At 33.2% G+C, this 26,504-nt stretch overlaps 1 protein-coding gene across 2 annotated transcripts in view; it reads right to left on the bottom strand.

Moving 5' to 3' along the window:
* The window catches only part of SLC12A2 (solute carrier family 12 member 2), an 89,947-nt gene that overhangs the window by 20,656 nt on the left and 42,787 nt on the right, over window positions 1-26,504 (bottom strand). For both annotated transcript variants that reach the window (XM_045837961.1, XM_045837962.1), the window contains exons 7-17: window positions 25,260-25,368; window positions 21,560-21,687; window positions 21,368-21,452; window positions 18,433-18,584; window positions 13,510-13,617; window positions 12,329-12,452; window positions 10,984-11,085; window positions 9,348-9,503; window positions 7,515-7,614; window positions 2,770-2,881; window positions 1,023-1,163 (exon numbers count right to left, since the gene is read on the bottom strand). In XM_045837961.1, the coding sequence (XP_045693917.1) occupies window positions 1,023-1,163; window positions 2,770-2,881; window positions 7,515-7,614; window positions 9,348-9,503; window positions 10,984-11,085; window positions 12,329-12,452; window positions 13,510-13,617; window positions 18,433-18,584; window positions 21,368-21,452; window positions 21,560-21,687; window positions 25,260-25,368 (1,317 nt within the window). The remainder of the gene's footprint in view (window positions 1-1,022; window positions 1,164-2,769; window positions 2,882-7,514; window positions 7,615-9,347; window positions 9,504-10,983; window positions 11,086-12,328; window positions 12,453-13,509; window positions 13,618-18,432; window positions 18,585-21,367; window positions 21,453-21,559; window positions 21,688-25,259; window positions 25,369-26,504) is intronic.

Below are 26,504 nucleotides of genomic sequence, written 5' to 3'. Positions count from 1 at the left end.
CTTTTCATAGTTCAGCTTTTTGTGTCGCATTAAAAAAAATTCTCCCCTATATTTTCTTCTAAAAGTTTTTAAAAATTGTCTTTCACAGAAGTCTTTGTAAGGATCTGTTATATTATTTTTTCATATGGATAATCAATTGGCCCAGCTCATCTTTCAATGCCACCTCTGTCAAATATTAAATTTCTTCAACAGGTGGCTGTATTTCTTCTGTTTGTTTCTGTATTTCTTCTGTTTGCTACTTCAATACCACTTCTTAATCACTATGGTCTTATGATAAAGCTTTGTATCTGCCAATGCAAGGCCACTCTTACCCCTTGTTATTTCTGAGAATTGCCAAGGCTATTCTTAACCCTGTGTTTGTCAAGTTTTGAGAAACTCAAAACTGAAAGGGCTCAGATGACAGTACTCTGAGCCTCCCTCCTCCGCTTTAACAAAGCAGAACCACAACTAACACCAGTGAGAGAGCTGCTTTTTAAGAAAGGGGTTCCTATAAAAATCTGCTGGCAAACACTGTATCAACCCATTTTTTTCACAACCTCTAGGACTGAGGAAACCGAGTTTCAGAGAAGTTTATTAACTTGCTCTGTCCAAAATCTGTATTTAAGGAAGTGGCAGTGCTACATTTAGACCTACGACTGATTCCAAATCCTTCAATCTGGCTACTATGCCATACACAACACTGAAACAAAAGTCTTAAGTTGTAGTACTAGTTAATAAATAGTGAGAAATACAATAAAGAGCTAGAATTTCTTTAAAAAGTAAATAAGGGCTGCCATTACTTAACACTCCTACCAAAACCAAACAAAACCAATGAGGTTAGAGAGTAGGCTAAGATGATAGGTTTGTCAGCCAAAAGCAGTTTCTGTAGTCCCTTTAACTCTCAAATTAAACACATCTTAGTAGCTTACTTTAATAATTTAAAAAGGTTTACCATTTGTATTAATATGAAGAATGAAACCTAGATAAGTTTTTAAAAGCTTACAAAAAACTAAAATGTCATTTGAAAGGCATTAGAAATTCACCTGCATCAAATACTGGGCTCCTTCTCTCAAGTCATCTGCATGTACTGGAGCATAAAAACCTTTCATTTTGTTTTTAATAAGCCATCGCTGATATTTAACTTGATCAATGGACATCTCTTTCATGGCTTGTCTTCGAGGCCCCTTAAAGGTAAAAATATTAATAATATCTTTAATTCAAAAGCAACCTATTCCACAATTACAAAAATCTTGCTGTTACATGGGCTTAAACAAGGAGCCTAAACATGAAGGGTCAGAAAAGAAGTATACTAACAGTAGTTCATTTTCATGACAGTGAATTCTTTCCAATACTTATGAAAAGATGGAGTTGATGGAATAGTTTAGGCACACAGCGGGTGCCTGTAGAAGGAAAAGGAAGAAAAACAGACTGAAAGACAAGAAGTTCTCAATAAATAAATGCAATTAGAAATTATTAAGTCTGGAGAAGAGATCCTGTAGAGAAAAGTAGCCTCCTGTTTTTCCACAGGAAGTTCCCCAGTTTGTTTACTGTTTGCCCCAAATGTCTGAGTTATTAATTTTCAGTAACCTTGGAACATCACTGAAAATCAGAATGAGCTATACAATATAAATACTTTTTCTTCATACTTCTGTTATACGATGAAAAACAGGAATGTAAGAAATGAGTTTTAACTAGCAATTCCATTTGATCCTTGTATACAATTCATAAAATGTATTATATACAAATGTATAAAGCAAAAAAAAATCTAAAAATAAGTTTAAGAGTACACCCTAATAACACATGAATAAGTAAAGGAAAAATATAATTTGTCTTTCCTAGTAGAAAAAATGCCTCATTTTTAATTTCTTGTGCTCAAGATTCCAGCGTGAATTGATGAACTTGAAGCAAACTAGAAAACTCGATGGGTCCCAAGTAGGATCCATGTTTCCACATGTCCTTCCAGCACTGCACATACATGCACACAAACACACAAGACATGGCTTTGACTTTGCTGCTTTTTAGGTAGAGAGCGGCTCTAGCAGGGGCCGAGACACGGGCAAACAACACACATTTCTAGCGCCACAACAAGATGAACAATTAAGCTTGGGAAAAAGCTAATCTGACAATAAATACCCCAATTTCTTGTGCAGAACAGGCAATCCATCATCTAGTGACTATTTTCAATATCAAAGATGCCAAAAAAAACCCAGAAAACTACTTTTGGATGAATGTTTACCACTATTTTTATTATTTCTTTTTTCATTGTGGTTAAAACAAACATTAATGGATAATTAAAAGTGTTTCAACTTGGAAATTCAGCATTTGTTCTACTCTTTTTAAATACTGAATACTAGATATTTACCATGATTTGTCTACCTCCTTCAACCTCCTTTTTCTTTTTCTGGTAAGTAAACATTCCTAGTGTTCCCAGGACTTTTTGAGAAATTATCAGTAAGAAAAAAGACACACTGAATTTCATTTAGGCTCCTTAGTCATCAATAAGCTATTCTGCTTAGCCAAGCCATACTATAAGGGCAACATAGTTTGCTAAAAACTACTAAAAATAAATAAGAAAAACAGTTAAGGTTTCAAATTCCAATATCTTTTTAGAAATAAGGTTTTAAGACAGTTGAGCAGCAAAAATATTTTGACAAAAATAACTACCTTTTAAAAAGCTCAACAGATTTGTTTACCTTCCCAAATTATTTCAGCTCTAGAAAGCCCCACATAATATAGATTATATACACAGAGTGAAAAATGTTTAATATAGAAAACAAAACAGACACTTACCATATGCACATGACCACAGATCATCAAACCAACATTTTTTGTGAAATCATGAACAAGATGAAGTAAAGCTGGGCGTGAGTTTGGAGCACCTGTCATGACAAGACACTGTGGCCTAATTTAAGATTAAATAGAAAAACAACATTAGAGTTTAGGTTTTTGGTAACATGGACATGATTTTAAATTGTTTCTCTAAGAATATATTATTAATAGCTCAGTGGATTGAGCACGGGCTGCGAACCAAAGTGTCGCAGGTTCGATTCCCAGTCAGGGTACATGCCTGGGTTGCAGGCCATGACCCCCAGCAACCGCACATTGATGTTTCTCTCTCTCTCTTTCTCCCTCCCTTCCCTCTCTAAAAAATAAATAAATAAAATCTTAAAAAAAAAGAATATATTATTAAGCTAGAATCTCATTTGTGGAATTGTCCTCAAGCCACAGGCCACAGGATTCTCATAAAAGATGACTTTTAACCAGGGTCTTTTGATGTATGGGAAATGCAGAAACAACCTTCTGGGAATAAACATCATGCCAAGTGTTCTTCGAAAGTAACAGGAAATAAATACATCGAGATTCTGGTAGGTGTTACAGAAAGGACCATACTGATTTAAAAATATGTAACAACTTTTCATCTTCTACAGGTAATAAATATTCCAGTTCCTTCACAGGTTTCACAAAACTTCCTGACAGCATGGCCCTACAAAAACAGGTCACTGTCCTTCTTAGCTTGATCACTTCCTAATTACTTCTACTTTGTAATAGTAGCCTTTTCTAATCCAGCTTAATTTTTATGACTGTTATGAGTAAAACCACCTATGGTTCAGAAAAGCCTTCTAAGGCTTCTACTTGAACTAAAAGTTTTAAATCTAATTAATTCTGGGTACAGCCAAAATTGAATTAAAATGCCTTTGCAAACACACAACAGTGGCATGACTTTCATATGTATTTTCTCCAACTACAAATGGAAATCAATCTTTGATGAAAAAATATTCAGGTATCTATTTTATAAGTTCAAACAGATAAGCAAAACTTCTTTAAAACAAGAATTTATGTAATTAAAACAACAAAAAGCAAATAGATGAAAAATTCTGCCTTAGTCACCGAATTAATTGTTAGGGTAGTTAGTTATAAAATAAAGACTGAAAAATATACCAACATTCATAACTTTAAAAACCAATTCTGTCTGGGAGAAACGCTTTGGGGCAATCAAACGTGCAGTCGTCCTCTACGGCCCACACGGTGAATACAGCCCACTGCCCCCATCTGCGCTTTAGCTGGCTGTGTGGGCTCCCCAGCTACAGATTGTATTTCCTAGCCTTCCTAGCAGCTAAAAATAGCCCTATAACTGATTTACAGCCCACATAATATTCCTATTTCCAGGTCATGTCCTTTAATAAGGAAACTGGCCATCTTCCAAATTTTCCTTTCCTTTCCTGTGGATGTGGCAATGACATTGACCACATGGATGAAACACCTCCCAGGGAATGGCAGACTGAGAAGATACAAGGAACATGGAACCTGAATGACCAGGTGCAACAAAAATGCCATGAACCACCCGTCTCTTGAATAGCACATAACAATGATGTCTGTTATTCAGCCACTGTATTTTTTCAGCTTTTTGTTATAGTATTTTAACCTACACTCAATATAGCCTATTACTATGGAAATTAACTAGTAGTCCCTATCTTTACTAAATAGTAAACACAGCACAAAGGCTACATAATTTGGTATAGTTTTATCACACCAAAAAAGGTATGGTGCAAAATATACTAGGGATGACTTTGAGTAACAATGACAGAGTATGAACATCTGCTTTCATTTTAACTCCTTCTTCAAAAATTTCCATGATATAATGGGATCTTTTAAGCCACAAAAACCACAAAAATATAAAGAATATTTACAACAGGATATAACAGTATTAAAATATTAAAAGCTAGAAAATAGATGGAATGGCAATACAATATTTTACAAACCAGAAAAAAGGCTAAATCCTAAATGAGTATAAGAGAAATCTGTGGAGCTACCTGATTTTACACCTAAAAAATAACCCAAATGCCTAAGAGAAGTTAGAGGCAGTAGGTGCATCTGGAAGTGGTGGGGGCAATGTGTTAAAGAAAGTGAAATGAGAACTGCCTTAAGGTTTTCATAAGAAGCAACTAGACAAAGCCAAATTATTTCCGTCTCTCTGATGGGCAACTGTCCTTGTCCCTTTCCAACCCTATTAGGCCAGGACTTGTTTGTTGGAGAGGGCCACTGGTCTGGGAGGCACCAGCAACAGTGGAGGGCAGACACATCTACTGTAAATACGGAAGTTAGAGTACGCAGAGCTCCTGTCCCACTTTGCTGTCAGAACTCTGGTAGCCAGGAGTTTAGCGACAAGCAGATTAAAAGATTCTTTTCTGGGAAATCTAGTGAGATCAAAAAGAAAGCCTTTAAGATGACTTACCGTATTTTGCTGTGTATAATGTGCAATTTTTTTGCCCAAAATTTTGAGGGAAAAATAAGTATGTGCATTATATATGGGTAGTACTAATTCTGTATCTATATGAATGTTTTTAATTCTTTTATTTATGCTTAACTCTAGAAAGCAGTAACAACATGCACATATGCAAAATAATACCATGGAATAGGATAATTGGTTTTGTTTCTAAATATAAATAAATAAAAGTTGAATTAAAAAATTAAAATAAGAGATTTTTTCCCTGAAAGTTTGGGGCAAAAACATGGTTGTGCACTATAGACAGGAGTGCATTATACATGGCAAAATATGGTAAATTTCTCAAAGGAACCATCAAGGCCACATCAATCTACATTAAGGACTTCACTAACAAGCCCTACCCACCAATGTAAAACTTCCCTGGCCAAAGATCACAGATACTTAAGAAAAGGCTAAATCTAAGAACCCAAATTAAAGAAACAGGAAACAGTGAGAAAGATACTTCAAGGACATAGAAACAACAAAGTGAAGGAAACAAAATCTTTCAGCAAGTTTAATGAAGGCTGTGATAGTGATAAAAAATTAAATAGGAAAAAAAAATGATTGACTTTAGAGAAAACAAAGCCATACAGGAAAGAAAAAGGAGTCATAATTTACCACATGACTTGGCTCTGAATCATCTTTAAAAGTTATAAAAAATGCTAGGCATGATCTAATCAAAATAATGTCATTAAAATATTCTGGGAGGATGAGGTAAAGGGAAGGGTGAGAGGGTGTGGGAAGTGCATGTGGATGAACGATATCAATAGATAAAGACTAGAATTAAAAATCAAAAAGTGTAGCAAGACAAGCATGTCTAGAAATACGAAGTAAACACTAAATAAGTGTTGAAAGTGGTTGCCTGTGGTATGAGAGGAACAGGAGTATGATAAGTGGGGAAAACACTGATTTTAGTGACAAACCTAAGTTTTCCTCTTCAAACTATATAAATGTGTAATTCTGATGAAAATCTTAAAAGCCTTAGTGGAATAAAATATTTTTTAAAAAATGTTCCCCTCATTATAATAAACTAAAGCAACAAGTTCGACAGCAAATTAACTTTGTTGAGTACATATGCTCTTCAGTTCTGGGATACAACTTTTTCCATAAAGGAATGATTTCTATTTTCTGTCATACTTGGCATCAAGTATCCACAATGCAATGAAATTAAAGTTTTCCTATGAGGGCTCTCATTCCTTTTTTAATTTTCCCCCCAATTTCTCTCTACTCTAAAGTTGCAGATCTGTGGACTTTTCATTTGAGAAAAAACAGGACATGTGGATCAAAACAAGTAACAAAAAGAATACACAAAAACTTTTCTTACTCGGAGAAATTTGGTAGAGCACGTCTTTTCTGGTGCTCATCCACTCCTAAGGTTCTTTAAAACACATTTTCCCTTTTGGTTTACTGACAAACATGGAACATATTTCCGTATTTCCTGCACAGAAGCCAGTAAGAGGTGGTTCTCATGACTACAGAAAGTCACCTGTTCACAGCCAGGCTTTAAGTGAACAGTATGAGAATGACCATCTAATGATTTATTTTTAAAAAATTACAAGTATTGCCCTGGCTGGCATAGCTCAGTGGACTGAGCTTGGGCGGTGAACCAAAGCATCACAGGTTCGATTCCCAGTCAGGGCACATGCCTGGGTTGCAGACCAAGGCCCCCAGCATCCGCACATTGATGTTTCTCTCTCCCTCCCTTCCCTCTCTAAAAATAAATAAATAAAATCTTTTAAAAAAAATTACAAGTGTACTTTTAACTAAGTATAATCTATAATTTCTTAGGATATACATAAGTGAATAATATTACAATAAATTACAAAATAAAGTATGTCAAAAATCTTTATGGGTTTCACACTTAGTAGTTATATCGTAGTTACATGACTTCAGTGGCCACAGGGGGAAAAACACTGTTTGCTTGATGATACCTACCATTCAAAAGTCTTCAGATGAGACCTCTAAAACACTCACATTTTTGTGACGTAGGAGAAAATTTATCTCTTCGTAAAATTTGATAACTAAGAACCTCAACCTTGTTCTTTTTTTTCTTTTTTTAAATTCTTTTAATTGTTGTTCAATTAGTTTTCTGCCTTTTACTCCCATCCCAGCCCACCCCCGCAACCTTGTTCTTAAATGAACTGCCCAAGTCCAACCAAAACAAAAAATATTCTACGCCTTTAAATAACTTTTCATGAAATGTCAGCATATGAACAAGTAAATAACTGATTGCCACCCAAGACAAAATGCTTCTACGTTACCTATCACTTACCGAAAGTTTTTCACATGGTCTTCCACTCCGGAAAGACGAATGGAATGCTGCAGTGCGGTCAGGTAGGTCAGGGCTTGCGTGGAGGATCCCCAGTTCACATCTGTGGGGAGACAGTGTTACACAGCAGAACACTAATGTTAACAACTAATCAATAACCAATTTGAGACACAAAGAGAAGGAAACAATGCTCACACATTTACAAAATCAATTGCTAAAATAAACTATTATAGTTGGAACTTTTAATAGTTCAAGTTCACAGGACAACATTAAGACAATGCTAATATGAACTGTAATTGCATTTAAAGAAAAAGTACAAATTAGAAAAGACTGAGATGACAGGACTGCAGACATGTTATGCATGCAATTCAACAGTCTTTCATAAATAAACATTTAAAAATTATTGTTTATATAGCCAAAGGTTAAAAGGGAAAGAGGCAGCTCTCCAAATATTAAGAAGTCCTATTTATAGTACTTAACAGTTTTAAGTTATTTGAATAGGCAATTTTTTCCCCTTATTGAATAAACACCCTGGACACAAATGTTGATTTTAGGCATTTGTTACTTTAGAGACGTAATAGGCACATTATAGAAATGATTGCTTCTAAGATGGTTAAAATAATACCTTCTTTGTCCATTTCATTTGTAAAGCCGCCACTCTAATCCAAAACTTCATCATGTAGTATTAGAATTACAAAATGTTTCCTCACTGTTTTAAATGACTGCACTGCAACTAGTCTTGTAATCTCTCCCTAGTCTATTCTATTGGGCCAAAATTTTTCAAACTAGTACCACTGGATCTTTCTTCTGTGTTATAGGTTACCATAGTGAATAGTGGACCAATCCTAATATATCTTAGCATCATCTTCTTATGTGACAATATACCAACAGTTACCAATAAGATACTTCTAGGTAATCTGACTATGTCCCAGTTAAAGCATGTTTGTCCAATTTTCCCTGCCACACAGTAATCTAGTGGGAAGATACTATGTCTTCTGGCATTTTGTGAATTCCGTTGTACATATTATAGTAGGTACTAAGACATGGTAGGTAATACATATACATATGCTTATTAAGCTAACAGCTACTACAGTATTACTGTCTAATCCTTTCAGAGAATAATCTTTTTTTAAAGATTTTATTTGTTTATTTTTAGAGAGGGAAGGGAGGGAGAAAGAGAGAGAGAGAGAAACATCAATGTGCGGTTGCTGGGGGCCATGGCCTGCAACCCAGGCATGTGCCCTGACTGGGAATCGAACCTGCAACACTTTGGTTCGCAGCCCGCGCTCAATCCACTGAGCTATGCCAGCCAGGTCAGAGAATAATCTTAAAGCCTACTGAGTGCAACAGAATGTCAAAAATATAAATTTGTTATTTTTCTACAAATAGTTTTAAAATTTAACTTATGGGTAAAAATGGAATTCCATAGAATAAAATGTAATTGTTTTACGAAACTACATGTATTTGGAAAAAATATATTTGAAGTTGTAGACAAACTACATTTTAAATATATAAAAGATGAGCTCCAGCTGGAATGGAATAGCTCAGTGGATTGAGTGCAGGTCTATGAACCAAAAGGTCGCTGGTTCAATTCCTAGTCAGGGCACATGCCTGGGTTGGGGGCCAGGTCCCTAGTGGAGGGTGCATAAGAGGCAACCACACACTGAAGTATCTCTCCCTCTCTTTCTCCTTTCCTTCCCTTCTCCCTATAAATAAATAAAATCTTAAAAAATAAGTAAATGAATAATATATAAAACATAATACTTAGATATGAAAAATAACGAAGAACTTTTAGGTGTTTGTAGGTTGAAATACTAAGTAGAAAAGGTTACTGACCTGGTTTTTTGTAGGTAACATAAATATACAGCCCAAGGACTATCACATATGTCAGCAGTGCAGCCCACCAATTAATGACAAACATCACTATGCAACAAAGAATTGCTCCAATAAGTGATATCCACATATTGTAATATTTGAATGCAGGGCGCCATCCTAACAATAACAAATAAAATACATAAATAAAAGTCACATACCTCATCTGCTTTAGACAACAGTACATATTCATGTACAAAATAACTTTCCTTTTGGCTGCTACACAGAAAGGGCTTTAAATATTAAGTATACAGCTATATGAAACAGTAAAGTCATAGACCATTACTAATAACAATTAAATTTCACAATTCTTGATGGCCATAAAAAGAGTACATCTATTTCCACATTATTCTATCTAACTAGTTCTAAATCCAATAATAAACACTTTACCAAAAAAGTGTAAGTCAACCTACCCCAGTGAATGCTAAAAGCTAGAGAAGGTTTTTCAAAAGAAGTTTAAATTGAGCCCTTAATAGTGTGGTGACTTTCTTTCCTGATTTTTAGTATGAGATATACCCATATTCTAATCAACACACAAAACAGTTTGAACAAAATGTTCTTAAGAATTGTTAAAAATTCATCCATTTGCTAAAAAAATTAATTATAGAAACATCTTATTTGGTGAAGTGTTTATGAATTAAGCTTCATTCTAAAAAATGTCGAAGATAATGCTTTAAAATATCCATTCATAGGTGGTTCCACAGGTAAACCTATTATTTTTAAATCATTTCAATAAAATTTACAGTATTTTAAAAATTAAACTTTTAATTTTGAGATAATTACAACTTCACACAAAGTTATAAGAAATAATAGAGAGATTCCAGGTGCTTTTTACCTTGTTTCCCCCAATTACAGTGTCTTATAAAACAGGACTGTAATGCCACAACTAAGATACTGGTATTCATACATTCACATTAAAGAAGAGTCCAGCACAAAGATCCCTTGTGTTGCCCTTTTAAAGTCATACCAACCCCTTAAATTTATATTTTTAGATTTGAAAAAGAATTAAGAAAATCTGAAACGAAGATACTTGTTTTCTAAGTTTCCACACTTTATTCTTTCCTTTTCTGAGAGATTTTTTGATGCCTGTATGGAACAGTGCTTTTATTCCTTCATTTCCTTCCCTGATGCCCAACTAGTGTCATGGTTTATAACAAAAATTCCATAACAAAGATATTTTCAGTTGATAAAGACCTCCCTCTATATTAGAACTCCACAGAACTCACTGTGTGAAAAATTTTTCTGGACAGGTTAACTGAGTCAAAATATTCTTACAAATGAAAGAGAAAGCAACTAAATAAGCAATAAAAACAAACCCCCCAAAAAGCAAAATAATTACTTCATAGTGCTGGTCAGAATTTGGGAGTAATGCTATCTTAAATGATGAAAACAAAATAAAAAAATGAATATTACCAGTAAACTTCATAATAAAGGGATCTTTGAAGACTCACTTAATCTGACTCAACTATGAAGAACACACACTGGGCATTAATGAGCAAATCCCACACATACCATTTTAAAAATGCACTCAAATAATTTATTTCCTCTAAAATCAAAGGCATTACCACATTTTAAAAACTTTTTAAAAGTGAAAAATCACCTGGAGATTTTGCAAGTGATGCATGAAATACTGAAAAATTGATCAGTGCATAGGACGCAAGGAAGAAGTTAGAGATAATTGGAGCAATAACATTCAGTTCAGCTGCAAAAGAAACAAGGCATATTTACTGGTATATTAGGACAACTTTAACTTTTCAAAATTATGAATTATTCAAACCTTTCAATAATAGTATAATGCTACTCCTATATCAACCATCCAGATTTAAAAATACATCTTGCCATACATACTTCATGTACTTTGCTTTTCAGAAATCAAATCTTATGAATAGTTACAAACCCCTATACACATCACTTTTCCAAAGTTGGTATATTCTTTTTCTAATGCTATATAGTTTTACTACATACATATATATGGTCAATTAGCATTATGTGGTATTGTTTTGGGTGTTTTATAAGTTAAATAAATAGTATTATATGTATCACTCTGCAATGTGATTTTACATTTATTTGAAGTTCATCCTTATATAAAACCAAGTTCATTCTTTTTTCATTGCTGAATATTACTCTATAGTTTCATTGTTCAATTGATAAGTGTTCAGGTAGCTTCCATTTTTGACTATTATAATTAACACTAAAAATATTCCTGTCTATGGGCACATATCTAAGTTTCTGTAGGGTACATACTCCAAAAGAGAATTGCTGGATTTCGGGAAACTTTACTAAATATTGCCCACTTGTTCTCAAAAAGCAGCTATACCGAATACATACATAGCATTACATGAGAGTTAGTTTCCACAATTTTAATGAATCAGACCTTTAATACAAGTATAAGACCCATCAGCTCATGGTGATCAGAGGCAAAGTGCCAAAGAGCAGATCAGCAGAGGCCCTACTTCAGGGGAGACTCTGAAATCCTTCCCTTTATACTGTTCCTTTATTGGCTTTAGGGACAAGAACCTAAAAGTTCTTCCCAGCCCTAATGGGGACTTTAGTGATGATAATAATTTTAGAAAATATGGCACTGGCTGGGTGGCTCAGTGGATTGAGCACCGGCCTGCCAACCAAAGGGTCCCAGGTTCGATTCCCAGTCAGGGCACATGCCTGGGTTGCAGGCCAGGTACTCAGTAAGGGAGGGGCCTTGAGATACAACCACACACTGATGTTTCTCTCCCTGTCTTTCCCCCTCCTCTAAAAAGAAATAAAATCTTTAAAAAAGAAAATATGTACTGAGTGCTATTATTTGCAGTATTTTTAAATACACATTTGATTAAAAAGAAACTTAGTATAATATGCAAAATAACATTGTTTATTGTTTAATCATTTCATGTTTAGAGCTAATATAAATGCATCAAAATCTACATTAGCACACCATTTATTTGACTAACCAATTAAGATGAATCCAAGTGCAATTAAGAATGTTAAGATGTAACCACGAAGAGGTTCATTATTTTTCCCATAACCTTTAGCAAACATCTGGAATGCTGGGTAGATGTTGTCTTTACATAGAGCCTAATGAAGAAATGTAAACAATAAAATAAATGCCACAGTTGGAGAACAGGCATGCAACTTTGCTTACAGTTACAACAGGTGAATCAGGAATGAAACCTATGTTTCTAATTCTTTTTGCACTTTCCCCTGTCCCACGCTGCTTCACCTACAAACTGTAAAGGAGATTCACACACTCCAAGAATCAGAAAGGGTTTACCATACCAGTTTTTATCCACCTTACCCTGCCTTATGCTGAAATCCTTTTATGAAGAAAGAATCAGAAAAGCAGGCACAGAAACAGAAGACATTTGGAAGCTTGAGAAATATGATGGAGATGTGACCTACTTTAAATCAAGTCCAAATGCTAGACTTAAAGCAGATAAAAATCCTAATTATAGAACTTAATCATTTTTGTTAAAATACTGAAAACTATTTTAAGAAATATATTCTACATCTTTACTGTACTAACTGGCTACAACACATCATTAAGAACAAAGCTGCAAAAATCAACATTTCATTGATTTGATTTAGTAATAAAAATATTTTCTGTTCAGTATCAGCTGTTCATTTCATGCTCATTAAAGGGAGATAAAATCTATCTCAGTCATCGTTATACTCTGAGTACCTAACACACTATATAGCAATATCAGGCATTCAAATATTTGTAAAAATAAAACACTTAGGTCAGCCCCATGCTAATGTAAACAAGAGACTTTAATTCTCCTGATGTATGGTCCTGGATTGCACTCCTTATCTTTGTTGAGACAACATGAAAATTTATACTAATAGAGTATGTCTAAATAAAGAAAAAGTTCATCACTACTTCTGGAAATAGAACTTAAAGGCTACACTCTGACCTTATGTAAATATATGTTTACGTAAATATATGTATTCATGTACATAAAATTAAATATACCAGTCTTGATTTGTGTGTATATATATTATATACATGCATACATACATACATATATATATGGGATTGACAAAAGCAAATAATTTAAAAATATTTACAATCCCAGATTAAAGTATATTACCTTAAACCCCCCTTTAATAAAGCATGTAACATTAAAATGCTTACCTGAAATATTTTGGGAGCACTCACAAGAGATGCTAATGCAGAGGAAAGAGTGGCTGAAAAAATGCCTGCAGAAATTAATGGGGCAAATCCTGACACCATGCTCATTACCTTAAAAAGAAGTGGTGAAAATGAAAAAAATAAGTCTTAAAAAAGAACATAATATATCATTATTATTCTAATAAAGAAGATTAATATTATAGAAACCCTGATAATAATAAACAGTAATAATTTGTTATATACATTACAAACTCAGAAACAGACCTACCACTAACCCTGACCTTTAAAAAAATATTTTTATTTTGTAAAATTTCAAAGATGTATAATGGCAGAGAGAAGAGCATATACAGCCACCAAGCATCCATCACCCAAATTCAGCAATGACCACCTCGGGGCCAGTCCCCACATGACTGTGCATCAAACCACAGATATCATTTCATGCATAAATATTTCAGTATTTATGTCTAATGGGTAAGAACTTTTTAAAACTGCAATTGTAAAGCCACTGTCACAGCTTAAGCACTAAATAATTCCTTTTACAGCACTAAATAACCAATCAGCTTTCAAACTTCCCAAACTGTCCCTCTTTTCTTGCTTTTCAAAATATGTTTGTTCAAATCAGGATCCACAGAAGGATTATACTTTACATTTGATGTCTCTCATAAGTCTTCTTAAATCTACAGGTTTACCCTTTCCTTTACATGATACTATTTTTATGCCATTTCTCTTATAAACCCCCTGACTCATGATTTTGATAACTGCATCTCCACTATGTTATTTAATCTGTTCCTCTCACCTCTATTTCTAATAAACTACTAGGTAGATCTTGACAGTTATTCAGACTAAAGTACAGATTTTTTGGCAGCAATATTTCAAGGTGATTTGATATACTTCTGTTGGGAAGATTGTTTCCTTTTTGGAGATTAAGATAGTTGTTGGGGTTGTGGTTAGGTGTTCTTGAGGAGGTGTTGTTTGTTTTTTAAACAGTACTTTTTAGAAATAAATGTGAAAATATTTCCAGGTAGAATAATCTATGTCTAGGATTTACTTCTGAAGTGAGAATTACAAATAAGGCAAAATTTGCCATGTACTGATAATTGGTGAATATGGAAAACTTGTACACTAGATACATTATATTGCTTTCTCTCTCTCTGTACATGTTCAAACATTTCCCAATGGTGAAGTTTTTTTTTTTAATGGATAGATCATTTGGATCATAAGAAGACAAGCAGATAAATATAAACTGAGGAGTTCAGTGCAAAATAACTTGCCTTAACTCTTTAAAATGTTAGCATCCTAAAAAAACAGGCCAGTTTGGAAGTGCTCTAGATTAAAAGATTATAAAATAACAAGGTAACTAACTGCCACGCATGATCCCAGATTGGATACTAAATGTGGGGAAAATAACTATATAGGATTTCATGGGACAAGTGAGGAAATATGAATATGGAATCTACATTTTAGATGAAGAGTATTTCATCAACATTAAATTACTTGAGTGGGATAATTGTATTTGTGCTTATACAGGATGTGTAAAATATTTCAAACTGTCATGTTGCAATGTCTAAAATTTTTTCTTGTATATTCATGATGGGTGATTTAAGAGCACACCTGCCCACCCCGCACTGAGTGTTCAGCAGTTTTTGACCAAAACGAGCATGAGCCCTGTGCCCCACCCTCCTTGTTCACCCAATCTCACTCCAGTGACAGTTTGTGTTGTTTCTCTGGATGAAAAAAGTCCTCAAAAGGAAACATTTTGCCGATGTGGAAGAGATGAGACAAAGAACAGCAGAAGCACTAAAAGGCATCAAAACTGATCAGTTCAAAAACTCTTTTGAGCAGTCGTAAAAAGTCTTGATAGGTATATTGCATCAAATGACTTTAAAGGTGACTGAAGTTTAAACATCTAAGAATAAATACACAATTTTTAATAAATTGTGGGGTTTTTTAGTTCCTCATATAAGGTGGAGCAAGATAAAAATGGGTGGACTTCATTTCTGTTGTGTATACTTATTGATAGATGACAAGAGAATTCCATGCCTATTTTCAATGACCTCTAAGCTAAGTAAGTGGAAAGACAGGAGATAAATGAAGAAAAAAGTGGAGAACAGAAAATGCAATACACTGATGGATTAAGGCAAAATTGACACCAGTGGCATTACTTAAAATCATAATCTTTCACCTTTTATGTTTTGAAGAAAAAATTACATTTTCTCTTCTTCCATAACTCAAATTGAGGTAAATAATGTTCCCTGTTTAGCACCTGGAAATACTATTTGCCAACTTTCCTGTTTTCTAGTTACATATTTACACAGTAACTTCTGCATTTCCTACCATTTTATGATAAAATTTGAGTAGCAACAATAATGATAACATCAATACTGGTAACATCAGTGTTGCCTACAATGTATAATGGAAACAAAGCAGAAAAGGAAAAGATGGCTTTGTCAGAAAAGAAAAGGAAAGAGAAGAGAAGAGAAGAGGAGAAGAGAAGAGAAGAGAAGGAGAAAAGAAGAGAAAAAGAAAAGAAAAAAAGATAAAAGATGAAAGTCTAATAAAAGTTAAAAACATGGCAAATAAAATGAATGGTGAAATTTTGTGTGTCAGGTTTGTATGTGTTGATGATTTAGAGTTCAACAAAATCTTCAGGGCACACCGATTTGGACATATGAAAAAGAAGCAGCAGTTGCATTCTAAGCAGAGTGAAGCACCAAATAAAGGAAGAGGGTAGAGTCCGCGCATATGCACGCAGACACACACACACCGGGACTGGAGTCCTGTCCCAACAGAAGGCAGTGGCATAGAAGTATGAGTATGAAGTGCTTGGCCTGAGAGCACAGAAGCTCACATTTTTATTTAGTAAACAAGGGTGAGTCAAAGTTTAAGAGAACATGTACGATAAGAAACATAATATATATATAAAAACTTAAAATTTAAGACAAATAAGGTGGACCAACTCACTTTTCTCCTGAAGTACTAAAAGTCAAATACATGTAAAATGGCATTATAAAGTGTGGCTCTGTATATATTTCATGATGGAGACTTCAACTTATATGCCCCTCAGTTATGTGTGCCACCCTTCATTCTTCATTTTCAAATGACTAGCAACTTACATTTTCATAGGACTTTTTTCACATGTATCACTTTACAAAGCATTTTTTAAAAATTTACTTAAATTAGAAAAGCAGCTTTATGTACACAACTCCTCTTTGCTTGAATGAGTCCATACTAGAGTTGATAAAAACAACACACTTTTCTACTTTAAGGCAGCAACACAGAAATTTGATTGGCATTTCAGTCACTGGGCAGAGACCAACATTTGTGCCTTTCATACACAATATCAATGTCAGAATTGGCCTGAATTGTTAGCTGAACATGAATAGTTTCTTTCATTCCTACGATTTTCCCTAGTCTTGTGACTAGCAAAAACAAACTTCTGTTACATAATTGGGTTCAAAATGTAAAACCACTGAAAGTACAGTCAATTGCTTGAAGCTATACAATAGAAAATAAAAATAATGTCATTAAAAATTTAAGTTCCAAAATTCTGTTATAAAATTTATATACTCTACATAAAATTTATACTGTTCTGAAATATATTAAACCCTCAACCATTCTGCTTATTGTGTTTACATAATACTGGGAAAACACCAGAAAGGAAAATTTTTAATTTATTTTTTACTTAGAATTAGAACTATTATAAAATTTACCACAGAATATTTTGTTTCAGTCTCCTGAATCTACTACATCTTTGTGTGAGTTTCTTTCTAGCATTCTAAGACTTATCAAGCAACTCTCAAAATTATCCTCTAAATTTTAATAATTCCTTCTCCCTTTACATAATCTGTTCTCAGTTTCTAAAAAACCTATAAATTTTTATAAAGATTTCATTTCACTTTCAGTATCTTAATAAAGGTAATAATAAAAAAGTAGGACTGATATTCTCCAAATACTTGCAATTACTAACCTTTATATAGTTCGTATAGTTTAAAAGTCCAGGAACATTTAAGCATCCATTAAGAATTTAATTCTATTGTTAAGTAGTGGTTTATCACAGCATGACTATATAGGCCATATCTAATTAAATAACACTATTGATACTGACCAGTACTTTTAAAGAGGTATTTATATTTAAAACAATTGAGACACCTCTATTTAGAAAACAACTCATTTCAACTAGAATATATTTAAATGGCTCAAAATAAAAATTATATACTTAGGAATATATCTAACAAAATATGTTACTTGTGTGACTTACTCTTATTCTGAAAATTACACAATGCTAATGAAAGAAATCAAAGCAGATCTAAGTAAATGGAGAACCATACTGTGTTCATGGACTGGAACACTCAAAACAATAAACATGTAAATTCTCAAACTGACATACAAGATTTGTTGTTGACAGAATAAAAACATAGGGTTATTCTAAAATTTATATGGAAAACCAAAGAAACTAAAATAGCTAAAACAATTTTGAAAAAGGATATAATGGAAAAAAAATTGATCAACCTGACTTTAAGGCTTATCATATAACTACAGTAATCAAGATGTATAGTATTGGTAGAGGTATAGACTCACAGATCAATGAAATAGACAGAGAATCCAGAAACAGACCCAACAAATATGTGTGAGATGCTCCCAACGCATCCTTCCTGTCTGAAACTGTACTACATATATTACATTCTCAGTGTTACCCTTGCAGGTCCTTTTGCTCTTTAATGACTTCAGATTTTACTCTTTCATATTTTTCTGTTTGTCCAATTAGTTACCTACAGTCTTTTAAAAAATATATCTAGGCATACTGTAAGAAGAGCCCTCCTTTCTAAGTTAGTCTGACCTCTAGATTTTTAATGACATTATTTTTATTGTCATTATTATTCTATCCTAGACAGTAGAATGTGTATATAACATAAATTTGATGCTCACCTGGAAGTTGTTCATTAGGCCATAGGAACAGGGACTGCTTTCACAATAAGAAAAGTCAAAGTTTAATTTGCAGGCTGCAGAAGTACAGTTTGTTAGCTCTGTTACAATAGTGTCATTAATGTTCCCGGTGGCATCCCGTACAACACAAGAGCCTGAAGCACAAGTGACAATAAGAACAAATAATATAGCTAGCTTTTATATTCATTTCAAATTTATATATATATACCCATAAAGAAATTCTGATACTGACTACATATATATATATATAGTCGAGATATATATTGTCGATATATATATATAGACTATATATATACACCTGCTTATAATAGCTCACACTGCACTGACAGTTAAGATAGCTTTACATGAAACAGAATTTGGAAAGCACCATTTTCCTCAGTATTTAAGGTGTGAAATGGAACCTTATAAAGAGTAGTTATGTACACCTATACAGTTAAAAACCTTGGAAATGGTTGTCTATAAATGGTATATTAGGAAAACTATCTCCTGGCCTATTTGGTTAAGACGTCCTTAAGCAAATATAAAAACCCTGTGTTGGAAGAGTTCCAAATGGCAGAAATATTTTCCTGTATTCCAAATATTTTATATTTGAAACCTGCAAAAGATCAGACTTCAAGTAATATTTTCTGTACTGGAAAATAAGTTGAACACTGATGAATTATAATTCTATTTAAACCTTTGTCTCTAGTAAGTCTACCCTGATATTAAAAAATATATGGTATCTGAGAAATTTCTTAAAAATATCCTATGGGGCAAAGTGAATGGGTATATATGAACCAAGATTAACCACGTACTGATAATTCTTGAAAACTTTTTTGAAGCTGGGTGACAGTTGTTATAGTAGGCTCATTAGAAAATGCTCTCCATTTTTGTGCAAAATTGAAAACTCCCATAATAAACATTTACAAAGTTTTCTTGAAGAAAGTACTTTTACTTCTGAAATAGTTTAACACGACTATCTTATCATGAGGTAATATAAGCATTACAGAAAAAAATTCACAATAAAGAAAAAATTAAGTTTGAAAGGCAGACTATTTTAATGACTGGACAGACTACACATAGTTCTTTATTTTCAAATTGCTTCATCTAACTTTCAGAAAATGTTTGCAAAACCATGTTTCCTTAAAGGTACTTCTGAAACCACTGGGGAGCAGAGGGGAGAACTGAGCCTTCTCTATCTCTAATGTAGTTACACTTCTATGTGTTTCACATTCCAAAATACATTTTGTGGGAAAAAAGGCCCCATCGCTTTGAGCTAGTTATATTGGTGCAGAGGCAATCTTTCCTGGTTCAGCCGCTGAATTACCAGGAGAAAGGGCTACTCCAATTCTCCAAGGGCTAGTGTAGATAGAAAAAAAGGGATATGAAGGCCAGTACTGTTACAGGATCAGATAAAAACAGAAAACATTTATCTGCTATAACAAATTACTTTCCAATTTGAAATATATTCAGTTATATCATTCTTTAAAGTGAAACTAATTCTCTTTAGCTATGAAACTAAATTTTCTTTATCTTATATATGAAATATACAAGAACACTAGGTAGGAACTTTTAAAGGAAAAAAAAATTTTGTATTTTGGTAAGATTATAAATAGCTTACAGTGCATTTGTTTTTTAAAAATGAAATTTATGTAAGAATTATAAGGCTAAATAACATCCAATTCCTTTTTAAAATCTGAATTTAGCCCACCACACTAATATTGATTATTAGCATTTCTAACTCTTGTTTAGTGATTTTTAAAAATTACATTTACACAAATTAGCAGCAGAGTTTGTAAAAAGAATTCTGTCATTACTTCCCCAAAATGACTGACTATATGGCAACAATAAAATTTCTTACAGAAATACTACAGAAACCTTATATTCTATAGTGTCTGAATTTGGAGTTTGTGATTCTTTAAATTGGTATTAAAATAAGATTGACTCTTACAGTATGCTTAAAACAATTTTAAGTATAAAATTTGAACTTTATAGAGTTTATGCATTAAAAACAATGCTTACATTTCAAGAATATATGTTTCTGTACTTGAACAATGATTTTAAAAAAAGAATATATGTTTCCTGGGTAAAGTATATAGTTTCATGAAAATTGATGAATTTGAGACAATTCATCTAATCACTGTATGCAAATCATATGTAAATTAAGTTAGTAATTTTTTTCTGGATTAGAATGTTTCAATTAAAGAAACTACTCTTATAAATAGCCTATAAAGAATTTATTTGAAAAACAAACAAAAAACTAAAATCTACTTTGCCATGAAAACAATTTTTTAAAGCAAGCACCAGTTATCTTTGGTAGTGAAATCTCTAAACTTCAATTTTGTCATCTATAAGACACTGATTTTAGAGACTGGATGACCACTGTCCTTTCAAGTTCTAAACTGCTATGTGTCCATAAATGTAATAAAATGGTAAACACCATTTTGTTCAAATTATTAAGACTTTAGTGTTTTCATTCAATGTAGTATATCCCATTTATCAAAAGCAGCTTTTATGATAAAAAAATGCTAGGTACTCCTTAATAGTCTTGAAACAATCTTCATATAATGAGATTAGAAGAAAGTACTAAATCACCACCATATATAAAAATATTCAAGAATTTTTAAAGAAAAGAGTTAAATGCATTTAGTTTTACATTTAAATAACATTTTCTATAAATATATCTGAAATTTTAAGAGTTTGCAGATCTTACATAATTTTCTAATTTATTATAATTAACAAAATCCTGGAGGAGGTGCAGTAGGTGATTACAGAAGATCACTACTAGTTTATTTGAAACTGTTTTTTAATTAAAATATGCCACATCATGTCTTTTTTCCTGAAATATTTCTAAATTTAAAAATGTCATGAAATAACTATTTATACTATGTACATCATGAAATTTCTGAAACATATAAAGAAATGTAAGGTTATTTACCTACAGATACTGCAATTCCTACATAAACCAACGTAGTAATTAAAATGGCTAAGAGTGTTCCTTTGGGTATGGCTGACTGAGGATCCTAGAAGACAAGAAGATTTTTTTAAGTATACCTTTAAATATAATTATATGTATACCATTTAATATATGATCAATATAGTGCTAATGTATAATCAATATGGTACTTACTGCAAGATCACCTGAGATATTTGCTCCAGCCAGAATACCAGTTGCAGCAGGAAAAAAGATGGCAAAGACAGAGAAAAAAGTCTCTTCCTCTCGAAAATCTGGCCCAAAGTTTTCAGTAAATATTTCAGCTGTAGAGAACAAAATATTTTTGGCAATTAACAGATAGCAAATTAGACCATAATAATTTAGGTCAAGAGTAAGTGGTATGTATGATCCCTGATATTTCTTCAGTTCTAATAACTAATAAACTCTTTGTTTACCTTAATAATCCAGTTTCAGTCACCCCTAACTTGACCGTTACCACTAATCCAAAGGTGAATCAAAGGGTGGATAACCCCCTCAACCTCAGAAGTCAAAGAAATAAGAAAAGAGGTAGGAAAACAAAAGGGACATCATACTAATCTGGACCCATTTTTTACCCAACCTAAATACTGTCTGTGCAGCTTTCTCTATTTCCTAGTGGTGTCTTGTTTGATTTTTGAGGCTATTTTGGGGGCTTCCAGATAATTTTATTTAAAGTAAATTAGGAAAGGTCCTTTCCATTTCAACAATGAAAGTTTCAACTAGTCCTACTATTTCTATCTATTCTGATAGTGCTGACACTAAAACAACCAATTAACTATCATGTATTCATCCATCCATTCAATATTTAAGTAGCTACAATGTGCCAGGTCCTGTACTAAAGCCATCTAGTATGTCAAGAGATACAATAGCAAGAAGCGAGACAGTGTTCCTACCTTTATGGAACCTAAGAGTAGCAATGGAGAGCTACACAGAAAGTAAAAACACAGGTCATTATGAAAAGCTGTAAATATACTGATAGAAACAGGGTATTGTGATTAAAAATGACAGAATCTAATTCATTGTGGTTACAGAAGGCTAAAGAACTGTAATTAAGGAAACAATACTTACAAAGAGACTTTACTAAGCAAGAATCAGCCAGGTGACGATTACAGGAAAGATTACACCAGGAATAAGAAATGACATTTATAAAAGTCCCAGAGGTAGGACAAAGGCTTAGCTCTTTTGAGGAATTAAAAGAATGTAAAGCTCCTATACAGTAAGGAGAAGAATAAAACCAGATTGGTGAGATCAGCAGGGGTTAAACAATGCAAAATTTTAAAGGTGTTTAGATTTTATCCTAAATATAATGAAAAGCCAGTGTGGGCTTAGAAACATGCAAACGACATGATGTGATTAAGGTTTATGTGGATGCTGTGTGGACAGTGGACTGAAGGCATCAACATCTGCAGCAAGAAGACCAATTGGGTGGTTACTCCAGTGATTCAATCTATGAGGGGAGAATCAAATACTGTTTGGAGAAAGATTAGAAAGGAAAGGGGCGAGTAGGAAACATTGAGACCCTGGCTTCTTCCATGTACTCAAATGGAAATTCTGAGGAGGATTAGGTAGGAGAGACATCAAATAAGCAGTTACGGTTAAGCCTGGAGTTTAAAAAAGAAATCCAGGAATAGAAACATGTCAGTCTCTTACAGCATTTGGAGCCACTGAGAAACACATCGTCAAAGGACAGAATATAGTTAGGAGTCCCAGTACCAGACTTGTGCAACTCTGACATTTAGAGGAGAGGAAGAAGAGGAGGGGTAACAGGAGTGACAGACAGTGACCAGTGTGACATAAAACAAGAAAAGTATTTCAAGGAGAATGGGACAACTGAGCATAATGTTGCTGAGAAGCAGAGGACTAAAATACTACACACTGGATCTAGCACCATGTGAAAGTCAGCTTGACAAACAGAAAGCAGAGAAAGATTTAAAGTAAGGAAATAAAATCATCTGGTAAAAGTATGATGGGAACAGTATCCTACTGTTCCCAAGTACCCTACCACAGATTACAGATTACTTAATTACAAAGAAGAAAATGGCAACCTCACAATAAAGAAACCTCTGAAGTACCACTCTCTTCGATGTTAAAACCATCACTGATAAGGAAAAATGACCTCAGGTGAGTGTCCTAGTGGAATAAACTAAGGAAAACATTGTTCAGGTAGTGTTCCTGGAAAACACAAATAACCTGAGTCCATACAAACAAATCAGATGAATACAACTGGAGAAAGTTCTCCAAAACAAATGGCCTGTACTCTTGAGAAATGTCAACATGAAAAACAGAAAAAGGCTAAGGAGCTGTTCCAGATTCAAGGAGACTAAAGATTATGTACAGAACCATTTAAAAAAAGAATGAAGAGACATGACAACTGAATGCAACACATGATCATGAACTGGATCCTGGAACAGGAAGAAAAAGTTGCTATAAAGATTTTTATAGAAACAATTGGAAGAGTTTATATATGGACTATATATTAGATATTAGCCTTGTGCCAAAGTTAAACTTCCCAAATTGTCCTTTTCCTTATAGATATGTGCTTACATACAATGTTTAGAGGTAAAGCCATGATTTCTAAAACTTCTCTCAAAAGGTTTAGTAATCATAGTATCAATGATTATATATCTATGAAGTGATAAAACATATGTGGCAAAAAAATGGAATATAAATGCATTCTCCATTGGTGAATCTAGGTGTAGGGTTTAAGGGGATTTTTTTTGTATCAATTTTTCGAGTGCTCTGTAAGTTTGAAATTATTCTGAAATAACGAATAAGTGAGAGGTACAGATTTGAGAAATTTGTCTATGAAAGGGAACTGAAAAATGAGGTAGTAACTTGGCTGAGAATAAAAGACAGGAGACAGCACTTTCAAGGATGGGAGTTATTAGAGTAAGTTCGTAAGCTTATATGGAGGTGAGAGTTTTGATACATGGAAGCAAATCAATTACAAAAGGATAAATGCCTTTGAGAAAGTAAAAGAAATAGGATCCAAAATACCGTAGAGGGACTGGTCTTTAGTGAAAGAGAGGCACTTCTTATATCAAAAAGGAAAAAATGAATTCCCCTATTAGGCAGTAATTTGAACTGACAAGTTTAACAACATAACCAGTTTACTCCTCACACTGCCTCAGTTATATAATGAGAGGAGAACCAAGCAGCATCAACCACCAAAAAAGAAAGTCACATTCCAAAGTATATTTAGATTTATTTACATCTGACTGAAATAGGCCCAGATGTGCTAGCTAAATGCAATATAAATTATTACTATTCTAGCTAATTACGTCATACTTTTATGAGCTGCCAAGTTGGAAGAGGAGGGGAGAAGATACAGATAGATCCTTCAGGAAATAATAGCAAGTAAATTTCACCAGTAGTGACAATTAGATGTAGACTGAAAAGGGTTACAGAAGATAAAAACTGTCGAAAATTATCACACAATTAATAATGCAAACTGTAGAAAAACTTTAACTGCAATTACACAGAAACTAATATTTCTAGTTACTTTCTGTCTCAGAAATACAACTAAAAGAACGAAAAAGTCATGTCAGAACAAAAGTTACCTTTCACTTACAAATTCCCAAAATTAGTAGAGAACTAAAGCACCTGTTTTCAGTAACACTGATTTTTTTTATATTCTATTATCTTTTGTTGCTAATAATGAAATGGCAAGATAAATAAAAGTGATTTTTTACTCCAATTGTAACATACATAAAGGATACAAAACTAAACTGAATTGCCAATCAGTCACTACATCAAACTCAATTACATCACAAAATATCTAAAATATACTAATAGAATGGTATTTACTAATAGAATGGTATCATATGCACCTTTAAAAATACTCTTTTTCACTTACTTTTATAACCAAAGAAACCTTTGGGCTTCTTGCTCTCCAATGGGATAAATGTTCCTATGATGAAATCAGCAATAGCAAGTAGCAGAATCACCAAAAGAACAATCTGAGCCTGGAATTTTAAACATTAAAAATCAAAATAAAATCTCTGATGTTGTACATTGATTCAGTTCCACTGTAATATAACTTCCATGGGGGAAAGGACTTCTGTCTTGTTTCCTCAGTGCCCTAAACAATGCCAAGCACCAAGTAGGTGTTCTGTAAACTTTTATTAAATGAACAGTCTTTAAAGTACTATCCTAAAATGTTCAATACAGTGGGGGGAAAATGAATAGCCAAATTAGGATGATGTCATATATATTTGCAATGCATTAACGATGTGCATGCCTTCCCCCAAATCATAAAGCACTATATGTGAATTACATAACACTGTAGACTTTCCATTCTATGTATCATTCTTTCCTGTCCCCTTCACCTGACAGTACAGTCTTGAGACATGGACAACATATTTGCTACAAACCCAGTTTCGGACCAACTCCAAACCTCATGATGATTCAGTGACAGCTATATGAAAAGAAGGGAAAGTACAAAAAGAAGAGAACACCCAGGAGGGGAATTCAACTAGCAATGGGACTGGAAGACAGGAACAATCTATGAGAACTACCATTTCTTCTCCTTCACTTTTTTTGTTTTGTTTGTTTTATCAGGATATAACTGCCATATAACAATATACCATATTTTGCCGTGAATAATGTGTACTTTTTCCCAAATTTTTGAGGGAAAAATAAGGATGTGCATTTATACATGGATAGTACTAATTCTGTATCTATATAAATGTTTTAAATTCTTTTATTTATGCTTATATATTAAAAGTGTAACTAGAAAGCAATGATGATATCTGTATGCAAAGTAATGCCCTGGAATGCAGTAATTGGTTTTGTTTCTAAATATAAATAAATAAATTGAATTAAAAATGAAAATGAAAGATTTTTTCCTGAAAGTTTGGGCCAAAAATGTGGATGCATATTATACATGGGAGCATATTACACATGGCAAAATATGATATTAGTCTAAGGTGTACAACATAATTTCATATTTATATATATTGTGAAATAATCACAAGAAGTCTAGTTAACATCTGTTACTATACAGTTACAATTCTTTTTCTGTGATGAGAACTTTTAAGATATATTCTTTGAACAACTTCAAATATACAGTGCGGTATTATTAACTACTGTCACCATGACT

Source organism: Phyllostomus hastatus, unplaced genomic scaffold (assembly GCF_019186645.2).
Source record: "Phyllostomus hastatus isolate PE091 unplaced genomic scaffold, TTU_PhHast_1.1 phas_contig_254, whole genome shotgun sequence".
Taxonomy (NCBI): Eukaryota; Metazoa; Chordata; class Mammalia; order Chiroptera; family Phyllostomidae; genus Phyllostomus; species Phyllostomus hastatus.
The sequence above is the reverse complement of the archived record's forward strand: the minus strand, read 5'-3'. Positions and strand labels throughout refer to the sequence as shown.